This window comes from Penaeus japonicus, unplaced genomic scaffold (assembly GCF_977035675.1).
Source record: "Penaeus japonicus unplaced genomic scaffold, GWHDUDI00000001_assembly GWHDUDI00000025, whole genome shotgun sequence".
In the NCBI taxonomy this organism is placed as follows: Eukaryota; Metazoa; Arthropoda; class Malacostraca; order Decapoda; family Penaeidae; genus Penaeus; species Penaeus japonicus.
Genome location: NW_028234427.1, coordinates 19,521,957 through 19,534,456, shown reverse-complemented (window position 1 = coordinate 19,534,456; position 12,500 = coordinate 19,521,957). Strand labels below are relative to the sequence as shown.

The following is a 12,500-nucleotide window of genomic DNA, read 5'->3' as shown; positions in this document are numbered from 1 at the left end:
TTCATCATTGACAGAACTTGGAGGTTGAGAATTCAAGAACTTTTCACTGGTATTCTTGGGTTCTTTGCAAGGTTTAGAGTAGATAGCCTCATTATACACATATTTGTTTGGTGGGGGAATATATGGAGGTGGACCAGGCTTAGGCAAAGTGGGAGACAGAGGAGGGGATGGAGAATCAGCAACTGGTTTGATGCATGACACATACAACGAGTTGCGATTGACCGTGCCACCTGTGCTATTGGATCTAGAACTTGTCCCGTGGAAAGAGTGTCTATTGGGGTTCCCAGCACCTCTCGTTTTGTTACAATTGCCAGAGGAAGAGGATGAGGAGGATGGTTTGGGAGTTTTGGAGCGCCTATGCACAATGTTCTCGGACATTACTTGCGGCTTGGTGTCAGTGGAGTTAAGCGTGTTATTGTTAGCCTTGTCAGCTTCCGAGTCCCCGCTCTCTCCGAGCACCTGTAACATCATTGGGAAAAAAGCGTTGCACACTTGCACAGAAAACTGAACATTATGTGGCAAATCTGACTTTGCATCATAAAATACCAACTGGGATATACAAAGTTCATATCTATTAATGATACTATTTCATTGTTCCCATCAATAGGTTAGGAGATATTGTAAATCCTTAGGTCTTTTGGATAAAAATAAATGGACTTGATATATATGATGCATAACCAGACTTTGCCATGGGACATATTCACATTCACAAACATGAAAAGCTTCAAGGGACACCAACATTAGAAATCATTAGTATCCTTTAAACATTAAAAAACGATAAAAGACATGCCATTCACTCTTACAATCCATCCCAATTTTCAGATATTATACAACTTTTGATGTACAGACACAGACAGAAAAAGGGATTACTTGTAACTGTTATGGCTGGAAGGTATGTGAGCCTTCAAGTAGGCTTCCAAGGTGGTTAATAAAAGCAGACAATCAAAATTTTGAGAAGAGAACCAGTACCTACATTTTTTTTTTTTTTACCAGGAGATTCCCTTTTAGGTAAGACAATATTAACAGACTTTGCAAAAAGAGTTAACAATTACCATTAAATTGCTTTTATCCCTCTAAATCCATTTTCATGCAACTACATTGCCTTAGTGAAGACACTTTTATGAAGCTGTTTTAATATCAATTTTTTGGGTAAAATATAGAGAAAAGCCAAAAGTTTGGGGGCCACTGCAAATGTTCATGTGGCAAAATGCTTTCTTTAATTTTGCATTCATTCAGGCTTCCACATTTAAAAAGGGGGCTTTTGCCCATCACAAGCTATCTTCCTCTGTAATGAAGTAGTTGAAGCAGTTTAAATAAACAAAAGACCAAGTACCACTATCTTCCTTACCTGTTTGATCGCACTTTCATATCGTTCCTCTAAGTCATCTGTAGGATACGTTCTGTTCCTCTGTGCATGACGACGCTGGTGTTCTGCTCGCAGCTGATGCATTCTCTCAGATCTAGAAGGCTCTCCCTCATCTGGTCTCATCTGGGGCTGCTGCTGCTAATTGTGCGATAAGTTAATGATGCATTGGAAGATGATAAATATTTAGTTGGATATATAATGCTAAACAGTTATAAGAAAAAAAAAAAAAGAAAAGAAGAAGAAGAAAAAAAAAAAGGATAAAGCTTTCATTACTCTATTAGATGATGTTTGTTTACCTGATTGCTGCGAGCAGTGTTTTCAATCATGCGCCTATACTGCTCCTGCATGCGATCATGTTCTTCCTGCTGGAGACGTCTTGCAGCAGCCAGCCTCTCAACTTCCGCACGGTCAACTTCTGTCCGACTTTCTGACCTATCTGTCTCCCCGTCACCTTTGCTTGTGAGGCCATTGGGGTTGTCAATACTCTTTCTGTGTTTTCCAAATCTGTGAAATGACAAGATTAGAAGGAGAGAGAGAAAAAAAAGAAAAAAAAAAAAGAAAAAAAGATAATATAACACATGATTCTGGGGAAACAATAATCATGATAAAACATTACAACATACATCCACAGCATATGCTTCACATACCTGAACATAGAACCAAGTCCTTTGAAGATTCCTGGCTTCTTCTTCCCAACTTTCTTATACTTATCGTCAACAGCAGAATTGACTGATGACTGTCGACTATTGCCTCTGCCGAAGCCTGAGCCACTGGATTCAGACTCTTCTTCTGCAACTAAATATCCAAAATATTCCTCATGTGAGAAAAAGTCTTCTAGGGGCAATCAGCACAGACAAAATACACAACAATCAGAAGACACATCAGCAGAAGCACATACAAAAAGGAAAACATTGATAAGCAACAATTGCCACAACAGACGGAACATGCACGGAGGAAGAAATGAACACCAGAGTGATGTTCAAGGACAAGAACAAGCGCAAAATCAAGAGAGAAAGAAAACAGGGAGTCAAGCAGTCGTAGGAGGGGGTGCCAGGATCCACCGCCATCAAGTGTCCATAGGGAAAGGCAAATTGCACACAAGCAATGCACAAATTCGGTCAGGTGTTACCCACAGGAAATGGTGAATGTATGAACAATTCATCACAAGTAGCCCCACAGTCAGGTGATTCCAGGTCACATCCCCAATGGGATCAAGGAACATTGAGCATCCAGGCCCCATCGGGTCATAGAAGGTCAAGCCAAAGGTCCAAACGAACATGAGTAGGGTAGTCGGTGTCGGTGCACAGTAGGGTAGGAGTCAAGGCGGTAGAGGATGGAGAGAAACACGAATCTATTAGGATTGTCTCTTGGAGTTGGATTACATTGATTAACTACCCTTTAATGATAACATATCCTCTTTATTATCCTACTAGTCTACACAGAAAGGTTTGAATCTCCTACTTTTTGGGAAGTGTTACTTTATACTTTACCCTGACAAAACATAGTCTGAGAGCATATATATATCAAACTACATTCTTAAACTCATACGAGAAATCTAAATATACTTCTAACTGATTGTACCTCTGTACAAAAAAACGCTTACAGCTTTTGGATGAGTGACACTTACGAGTTTCCATCTTGTTCCTTAAACCGGTAAGAGGGACATCATAAGACCGATCAACAGCAGCCCGGAAGCTCTCATTGCACCCACGGCCCCTTGGCACTCTGCCCGAGCCCATGCGATGGCCCTCTTCCTCGAGTGCCATCTGGAAGAATGTTACACATTAAGTTTCTGTCCTTAAAATAAGTACAGGGTTGAAAAATAAATTTATTTGAGCTGTGGCAATAAAATGATCAAGATCCTACTCCTTACACAGGAAAAAAAACTGCTCTTACATAAAATAGAAAAGAGCATAAACTTTCTTATACACAGCTACATCATTTATCAAAATTATAAAACAAAAGCAAAAATCAACATCTATGAGAGTTTTAAACAAAATTCCAGTTTCCCCGTCCCTACCTCCTGAACCATTGTCTGCAAGGACTCTAGGCTTGAAGACTTCTTCATACCTAGACCTGGACCGACGTCTAGCCGTGATCGAAGGACATCTGGAGATTGTTTATATGATTTATATGAATTTGGGTATTAGTATAAAGGACACATTTGCCTTATTTAATTTTCAATCCCTTGTATATCTGACAACTTGATCATAGTGCACATGCAATGTTATCATGCATCAAGAAAGCAAATTATGGTTGATATTATTGAATGATGTTCAGGTCGTCATTTATAATTGGGATGAAAATATTTACAAACTTTGAAAACATGTATTTATTTTTTCTATAAATTGTCAATTTAAAACAAGAACAGAACTATGTACAAAAAACTGATATTAAACTTGTTAAGAATTGTTAGGTAATGTCAAAAACATTAAATGCATCAGACTCCATGCAAAATAACTTTCTGATAAATATTAGTTTAAGCTTCAAATTCATTCTCAATGACTGACACTGTTTATCTTGCTGCCATTTAATTTTTCATCTTACAAACTAGAATAACTGTGACCTACCTCTGATGATGGAAAAAGAAAAAAAAGAAAAAAAAGTAGCACTTGAACTCTTCAGTGTAAATTAACACGAATAAATGCAAAAAAGAGCTCAATTCTCTCTGCAAAAGCCCCAGAGAGGAAAAAAGTCTAAAAAAGAATCAATGAAAGAGAGAGAATTTGAAATGAGAGACAGCTGCTGATAACATGACATCCAATGCCCGTGAGAGAAATAAAGAGAAAGAGAGGGCAAACCAAAATTGAACCTTAAAAAAATAATAATAAAAAAATAAAATAAAAAATAAAATAAACAGAATCCCTCTTGAGATTGTAGCACCCAAAATAACCCCCAACCTTTACCCTGTGGTGGCAAGTGCTCATGCTGAGAGGAGGAGGAGGAGGGTTGTTCATGTGCGTGACTGTTGGTGCGCTGGAGGTTTTGAGAGGCGAGAGATTCGTCAGACGAGGCCCGGACCAGCAGCTTTCCCCCCATCACAGCTGCATCTCGACTCAATAACTCTCGATTACGGGCAGCTAAACAATAAAACAAAACCGAGAGATTTTGCATAAGTATTTTTTATCATTTGCATTCTTAATTAAGGATCTTTAAAATGCTAGCTAGATTTTCTTCTTTTTTGAGGTGGGAAGTATTGGTTAAGGAAAAGTGATGGAATGGGGATGTTGTGAGCATACAAGACAAACATGTGCAGAGATATTAATGTTATTATTAGATATTATCTTCATATATACAAACCCATCTGCATTCATAACATTCATATTCACATTCAGTAATATTCTTTTCTTATCATTTAGGTCCGTCTTGATGCTATACCAGATTAACATACACCATTATATATATATATATATATATATATATATAATATATATATATATATATATATATATATATATATATATATAATATATATATATATATATATATATATATATATATATATACACACACACAATGTAATAAAAAAGTGCAGTGAAAATTCTTAGCATATAGGGGTGAAAAAAAATAAACCTTGGAGAACAGGGTGCTTGCAATCATCTGTGTAACACAAAAGAAAATATTGCAATGCATTCAAAAGGTCAAACATATGTCACGTGTGGGCATTAATCTATTAGTAAAGAAACAGTGCAAATCCCATGCAATGCAAATCAAGACATACAATAAAAACCAAAACCAAACCCAATCATCCCTCAAAAGTGCAGGATGCCATAAAAGAAACTAGTCTAAAAAAAAAAAAAAGAAAACAAATCCTATTTCTAGTGACTATCTAGACTACAAGAGGCCAAAAACAACATGCACCACATTACACTTTGTTAGTTACCCCAGTTTGAGATCATGGCAGAAAGGTCCTGGCCAAAAGTGGTCCGCTGGTTTCCTTTGCTATGATTTCTCTCAAGACTCCGTGTGATCGGACTGAAGGGGCCTCGTGGGTACCCAGACCAGTGCCCCTTGAGGCTCCCCCTTCCCACGGTTCTGTCGAGCGTCTCAGAACCCCCCTTCCTTGCATACTGCTGTTTGGACTTTGTCTTTGGACTAGCACTGACAAGGGTGTTTGCCTTCTGGCGCAATTTAGGGGAGGGCTTTAGCATAGGTCTTGGGATCTCAAGGGTGGCGTGGTGGTTCTTTGAAACGATACCAGGTTGGGAGGATTTGAGGCTCGATTTCTTTGGGGGTTCGGGCTGTTTCACCTTCGAGGAAGGATGATCCTGGCTGGGCAGGTCTATCCCGACCTCCCTTGACCCTGGCTTGAACTCCTCCCGCGTTTCACCTTAAGAACAGATACCATACCAAGGTAAGCCAAAAACATTTAGTCCAGTCTGTCACCATGTCCAGCAAGGGAGGACAGGGTAGTCTTTCCTTAATGTCATCCCAAGAACAGACTAGACTCATTATTATTGGCTTTTGTTAAAGAAGCTGACCAACTAATAACAGTTAAACTAAAAATGAAGATGCCTTTTAAGATCAAATAAAAACAGTTCACTATATTGAATTGTATCCTATTAACAATTATAATACTTTAAAACAAAATGTAAATGCATCTGTGACCAACTTATAACAAAGGCACTAATATCAATACATCCTTAAAAAAACACATAATTGGTAAGCTTCTTTAGGAGACAAACAAGCACTTGTACAGGATACAAATAAATTAATATTGTAAGTTAGTTAGTTTCAGAAATAAAAGATACCTTGATATACATTGTCCAAAAATACATCATAGTTTTACATGACTGTCAACAAAATGACAAAATGTCTCATTTATCTACTTGAGATAACTACAATCTGAACTACACACTCAACTTCACACTGAACCTAGTTGTTAATAAATACAAAACAAATCTACTATTACAGTCTACTGTTATGTACTAATTATGTAAAACTATATGCAACGAAAGCTTTGTTTCTTCTGTTGTGTTTAGATTTTTTATTTATGAATAAAACAAAAAAAATGGATAAGGAGGATGTGAGTCAAGGGAAGAAAGAGAATCTGAATGCGAAGACTAAACTAAACCTCGCCTTCTGTTACATTTACGGAAAAACATCAAGACCTGAAATATCACCACAAAGATTTAAAACGAAGAGCACCTGAAGAATTATAGATGTAATCATCAAGAGGCATGAAAACTTACCCTCCATCGCGGCCATGCCCATTCCCATGCCCTGACTCGCGGCCAGTTTCTCTTGTGCCAGCATCATCTGCCTTTGCTTCTCTCGCTCTTCTCTGTTGGGGCAGAAGGTATTATTTGTCTCAGTTACTTAAGTTGCTAAAGACACTTTCTTAAAATTTATGTCGACTTCGCACAAAGAAAAACAAAAAAACTTTGATTCAAATTGCGAATATAAAATTATATTCATGTTTATAACACTTACAAATTATATCTCTAATCATTCATAACACACTATATGATGTATACTGATTATGAAAACAATGGCACATTAGTGTATCTATATATCAATATATATATAAGCCATTACATATATGTGTATATGTGTATATACATATACATATACATATACATACATATATATATATATATATATATATATATATATATATATATATATATATATATATATATCTATAGAGAAGGAGAGAAAGAGAGAGAGAGATAGAGAGAGAGAGAGGAGAGAGAGAGAGAGAGAGAGAGAGAGAGAGAGAGAGAGAGAGAGAGAGAGAGAGAGAGAGACTATTTCTTTCCAGCTGTTGCACCGACCTCGCTTTCTTGTTGCGCTGATAGGTGTCGGTGTTCTTGGCATCCAGCGTGGCGTGGCGCTTCTCCGACATACTTTGCCGTCCAAATTGATCCCTAGAAAATCCTGCAGCATTTTCTTCTAGGGAGGTTCTGAAATGAACAAGAGAAAAGGGATGCATGAAACTAAATACCTTTAATGTGTATTGCCAATTAGAAATTCTATAGTCTTTTGACTACTAATTAAATCAACGTTCTAAAGACATTTGTAAACTATTTTAAAGTAGTGAATATTGCGTACTGGCTTGTATAGGCATCGTCGGATTGAATTGGGTGGTCACTGTAGCTTCTCGCGGAGGCTCCAGGACCATCAGAGCGACAAATTTCCCTGCAATCACAAAAAAGATGTAGAATTACGTCACCAAAAACAAGATTTCGATATGACACAGTCAGCCAAGACTTCCACTCCCAAATATTGGCCACAGATGCTGCTGATCCTCACCTTGACATATGATTCCCGGCATCGTCGTGAATGATGAGGGTGTCTCTGGACGGCAGGTTGACGGTCGGCGACCCGAGGGGGTTGAGGCCCGGCCCCCCTGTCGCCAAGGACTCCCTCTCGCCGCGCATCACCAGCTGCTGCAGCTGGGAGGTGTTCCAGGTGTCGTGTGTGGCCTATTGGGTCGTGTGAAGAGAATTAATGAGACGGATGATCAAGAGAAAGAAACAGACATGCAAAATGGTTACTATAGACATTCTTCAATTGATATGAATAAATCATTATCAAATGTTGGACTTTCAGAACCCTTCGTGATGATAAACGTACCTTATAATAACTCTCATTTCTTAGTGCGCCATTATTCCCAGTGAGTCTCTGAATAACTGGGTTGATGTGCCCAAAATCACCAGCATCTATTTCATGGACATCTACATCATACTGTCAAATAGTCGAGAAATACAAATTAATAAGTAACTCTTAAAAAATCTGCCATACTGATTTTTCATTTCCATTCTGCATTACAAGCAGCGAGGGAGTCTTCCTTACCTTATGATCGTTGAAGATGACCGTTGTATCAGAGGCATCGGTGGTCCCCGAGTGGTCGGGGGTCGGCGTTGCCGGCGACGACTTGGCACCTCCCAGTGTTTCGGTACCGGACGAGTTGGTAAGGAGGCTGTTGGCGCTCTCCCGCCCTGACCTGTTGTTGGAGGAGGGACTCGACCTCTCCTTGTGGTCGATCCTCCTGGCCACCGTGAGGGAGATGATCCCCGGCGTTGGACCCTGTTCACAGGAAGAGGGACTTCAACACTGCGCCTCACACCAGGCACGATTCAAACACACACACACACGCATCCCTCCCTCCCCTACGCAACACGTCACTCACACTCACCTCCTGATGCATCGCTGTCCGCAGCGTCATCATGGCCTCGCTGTTGGGCTTGCCCAGGAGCGACATGCCGTTGATGTTGACGAGCTGGTCGTTCTGGAAGAGGCGGCCGTCGCGCGAGGCGGCCCCGCCGTGGATCACGTTCTTTACGAAGATCCCCAGGTCGACCGAGCCGTTTGGTCCCGAACTTGTCTTGCCCTTCACGCTCACTCCTACGATAATATAGAAAAATAAGTGGTCGAGATATTTAAAAAAATTAACAGAAGGGGGATGACTTTCACATTATTTAATCTAAATCCTTATCTTCGACGATTTCCCAATTTCACGTCGATCAAAAATAAAAAAGTACTCACCCAGTCCAGCTCTTTCCGAATCATGTACTGGGATTTCGAACATGAGGATTTCTCTTTGTTTCCAAGGGAACATAAGGCTGTCCTCCGCTGCTTTCTCCGCCGGCTGTTAGAATGACAGAAATTGTAGAGTTAGTTGCCAAGTAGCGACGTCTTCCATTTCTGTTCGGGACTTGAATGCTGGTTTCATAATAGCAAATTATAAAAAAGAGAAACATGAGTGAAAAAATAAAACTACAAAAACTGTAAAAAGAACGTATCGCATTTTGGTTTACTACCGAAAATATATTAAAAGGTATAACTCAACATAATACCAACAACACACATTATTACATGAGAAATCTCACAGAAATGCAAGCTATATACATATTACAAACACCAAGAATCTATCAGGCAATGCTTTAAAAAACAAGATGCAATTTATTACAAGTTCCAAGTGCTCAAATATGGTAATAATATCACCACAGATAACTGACTCACAGAACTCTAAAATTAATTCTACACAACCTTGTCTTCTATGCACAGTGCCTGAGTGGAGGAGAAAGATTATAATACCTGGCGGAGGAAGGGGAGACTGTCTTGTTGGTGGTAGGAGACCTATAACAAAATGTCAAAGTCAATAACACATTCGCTCGAAGTCGGAAGCCTTAGCACTTACTGAATATCTTTTGGTCGGAACCAAGAAATATACAGGAAATGACATATTATAAATGACTAAGCTACTGACTGCTCTCACTTTCTATGTAACCAGGCAAACACACAAACGAGTAATGTAGCGGGCTAAAACACTAACGTGGCTCTAGTAGCAATTAAGGGCTTCGGTGGGCTTGCTTGTTAACTGTGTCAGATCGCAGATCGAAGTTCTTGATACCATATTTTTCGTGTGAAATTAACTCATCAATATGGGAATAAGTCGCAAATTTAGAATTTAAAATCTGATCACTGACGGCAGCGAACAAGGTTCCCACGACTGAGAAAAGGGTGTGAAAAGCGCCGAGCTAAGCAGTGCACTGTGACTATACGAAAAACAAATGTGCAGCTATAACACCATTACAAAGGACAAAACAAACACAAAACCGAGAGCGTAAAGCAAGGCCGCGGCCAGCGACGACCGCCGGAACGAGACTCACCAACTGTCTCGGCAGCTTCGGACTCGCAGGTTTCTCGGTCTCCGGCGTCGAATCGGCCGTCCCGGGGGCTGACTCTCCGTTGCGTTGGTCCTGCCGAGAAACCGCCAGCGTCGCCGCGCCTCCGACGGGGATCTCCCTCAGAAGGGCGGCGACCTCCGACTGACTGCGCCCCGTCACCTCCACGCCGTTTACTTCCAGCAGACGATCGCCGATTCGGAGGTTCCCGTCCTCGATGGCCGCTCCCTGGGAATGCACAACCTTTGTCAAACTCAGTTTACATTTTTTTTATTCAAGGAAGTTTTGTGATTTAAACAAATTAGAGGAAAAGACCCATCAAAGAGGACGTACCTTTGGCAGAATATTTTTGATGTAAATGGGAGCCTCTCCACCGGCGGGATTGTCTCTCGTCGTGATCGAGAAGCCGAGGCCGTGCTGGCCCTTGGTGAGGTGCACGTTGAGTCTGCGTCCGATTTTGCGCGTGTTGCTCTGCAGGATCACGGTCTGCGTCCGCGAGGAGAGTGACGCCGGGGGGACCTTCCTCGTGGACATGACGCTGGCGACCTTGGCTCCACCCACAACTGCAACCGGAACAGGTAAGGAAATCAAGACTGGTTTTACCACCATCTCCCTAAAGACCGAAGTACAGCCGTTCGAACAAATAATTATGAACAAAGAAGCTGGCGGATCTACTCACGTTTTTCTTCTCCTTCGACTAATTCTGCGGCCTGTCCCGCGTGCCACTCGTGCCTCTGGCCCTTGACCACCCGGAGGCGCAATTCAGGCGTCAACATAGCGTCCTTGAAAATTTCTTGAGCCCTGAGGAAGAAAACTAAAATGAAACCTAAAACCAAATCAAGTATTTTGTACTCATAAAATACATCTGTAAGTGCATTTTACTTCCAACGCTCTCCTTGAAACAAAGTCGACCCCCTTACTTTTGGAAGGTAATATTGTTGAGCGGCTTCCCGTTGATCTCAATAATCCTGTCGTGGACCTCGATCCTCCCGTCGCGGGCGATCCGCCCACCCGGCTCCACGCCCTCCACCAGCAGGCCCTGGTCGTGCCCCGTCACGTCCGTGCTCGGGATGACGTGGATGCCCAGAGGCCCTCGGTCGTTGCTCAGCACTACCAGTATGCTGTGAAGCGAAACCAAAAGCTTGCTTTAAGCCCCTACTTTTCAGTCCGACAGCATGAATTTGATGTGATTATCTGCTTTTGAAGCAGAGCCTATTTCCACCCTTCACAAATATCGCAGAAATAAGACGTATTCTCATTCGGGAAAAGCAAACCCAAATGCAAAGGATCCCCCAGGAGAGGGCAGAGCTGGACCCAAGAACCTCCCACGAAGAGAACCAACCTGTTAAACGTATCGTCATGCGAGGGGTCCCTGGAGTGCAGGGGGGACGAGGCCGACCCTCCCAAGGGCTCCCGCCGCCTGCCTTCGCTCGTGCCCATCACTCTGTCCGCCGCGTCCGCCCACCGAGCCATCGCCGGGTTGTCGGACAGCACCTGCGCGATCGAAGCAATTACAAAATTAAAATACACAAGGGAAGGCGTTTGTCAATCATCGCTAATGCAACTGGATATTTTTTAATATAATTAAATATATATGTGTCGCATTTCCTCTGACATTTTATGACTCATTCTATCATTAACTTTGCCCCTTTCGAATCTAACAATATAATCATATGATTCTTGGAAATACACAAAACACCGTACACGTCCCTGTAACAAAACCAAGCAGAAAATAAAATAAAAAAGAAAAGAAACAGGACTCCAACTGACAAACTAGATGCAACAACATAAACGAGACACGGAAAAAACAAGGCCTTTCTAGAAGCGACGCAACTACCTGAACAGAACATCTATTGGTGTCTCTAGAGAATCTGGCGAAGGCGGTGCTGGCGGAGTGGTGAGAAGAGGAGGAGGAAGAGGAGGGCGTCTTCTCCTCCCCCGACCCCTCCCCCCTCTCCCCCGGGTCCACGAACACGTTGTCGTCCTCGTAGGAGCTGTGGCCATCCTGGACATAGAGGTGGGGAATCTAAGTGAGCGGGTGGGAGGGAGAGGAGGAGGAGGAGGAGGAGAAGGGAAAAGGGGACTGAGTTAATGAACGCTGTGTGCGGCGAGAACTTAAAAGAGTAGTGGCTAATAATAATAACAATAATAGTAATAATAATATTGGTAATGATAAAAAATAACAAAAACAACAATGATAACTGCAGTAATAATAAGAATAATAGAAGTAGTAGTAGTAGTAATAATAATAATAAAAAATATAAGTTCTATAAGACACGTCCCAAAGTCATGCCAGAGATAAAGATAAGCCGAGCTATCCTACATCCTCAAAACAAAAAACGAAAAATGAAACAGAAAAAACAAGAATAAACAAAACAGAACTGAACAGAACCGAGGCAAACAATCGGTCACAAAACAACATCTAATAAAAGGAAGCAACGGCAGAGCGAGGCTTCCTGGCGCCACACTCACTGCCATCTTCATGGGCGTAGAGCTGGGCG

General features: G+C 41.5%; 1 protein-coding gene across 10 annotated transcripts in view; it reads right to left on the bottom strand.

The window, feature by feature from the left end:
• LOC122258385 (par-3 family cell polarity regulator) overlaps positions 1-12,500 on the bottom strand; it is a 66,174-nt gene that overhangs the window by 10,363 nt on the left and 43,311 nt on the right. For 2 of the 10 annotated variants that reach the window (XM_086551430.1, XM_086551431.1), the window contains exons 4-27: positions 12,472-12,500; positions 11,837-12,004; positions 11,342-11,493; positions 10,920-11,120; positions 10,679-10,800; positions 10,333-10,562; positions 9,985-10,227; positions 9,410-9,451; positions 8,858-8,960; positions 8,502-8,716; positions 8,165-8,398; positions 7,946-8,056; positions 7,622-7,794; positions 7,421-7,507; positions 7,144-7,272; positions 6,559-6,650; positions 5,250-5,696; positions 4,273-4,446; positions 3,387-3,475; positions 2,994-3,132; positions 2,014-2,161; positions 1,663-1,870; positions 1,349-1,504; positions 1-459 (exon numbers count right to left, since the gene is read on the bottom strand). The exon at positions 1-459 is cut by the window's left edge and continues 768 nt beyond it; the exon at positions 12,472-12,500 is cut by the window's right edge and continues 208 nt beyond it. In XM_086551430.1, the coding sequence (XP_086407556.1) occupies positions 1-459; positions 1,349-1,504; positions 1,663-1,870; positions 2,014-2,161; positions 2,994-3,132; positions 3,387-3,475; positions 4,273-4,446; positions 5,250-5,696; positions 6,559-6,650; positions 7,144-7,272; positions 7,421-7,507; positions 7,622-7,794; positions 7,946-8,056; positions 8,165-8,398; positions 8,502-8,716; positions 8,858-8,960; positions 9,410-9,451; positions 9,985-10,227; positions 10,333-10,562; positions 10,679-10,800; positions 10,920-11,120; positions 11,342-11,493; positions 11,837-12,004; positions 12,472-12,500 (4,151 nt within the window). Of the gene's footprint in view, positions 460-1,348; positions 1,505-1,662; positions 1,871-2,013; positions 2,201-2,993; positions 3,133-3,386; positions 3,476-4,272; positions 4,447-5,249; positions 5,697-6,558; positions 6,651-7,143; positions 7,273-7,420; positions 7,508-7,621; positions 7,795-7,945; positions 8,057-8,164; positions 8,399-8,501; positions 8,717-8,857; positions 8,961-9,409; positions 9,452-9,984; positions 10,228-10,332; positions 10,563-10,678; positions 10,801-10,919; positions 11,121-11,341; positions 11,494-11,836; positions 12,026-12,471 lie in introns of all 10 variants that reach the window. The other 8 variants (XM_086551433.1, XM_043024274.2, XM_043024278.2 and 5 more) reach the window with 8 other exon arrangements.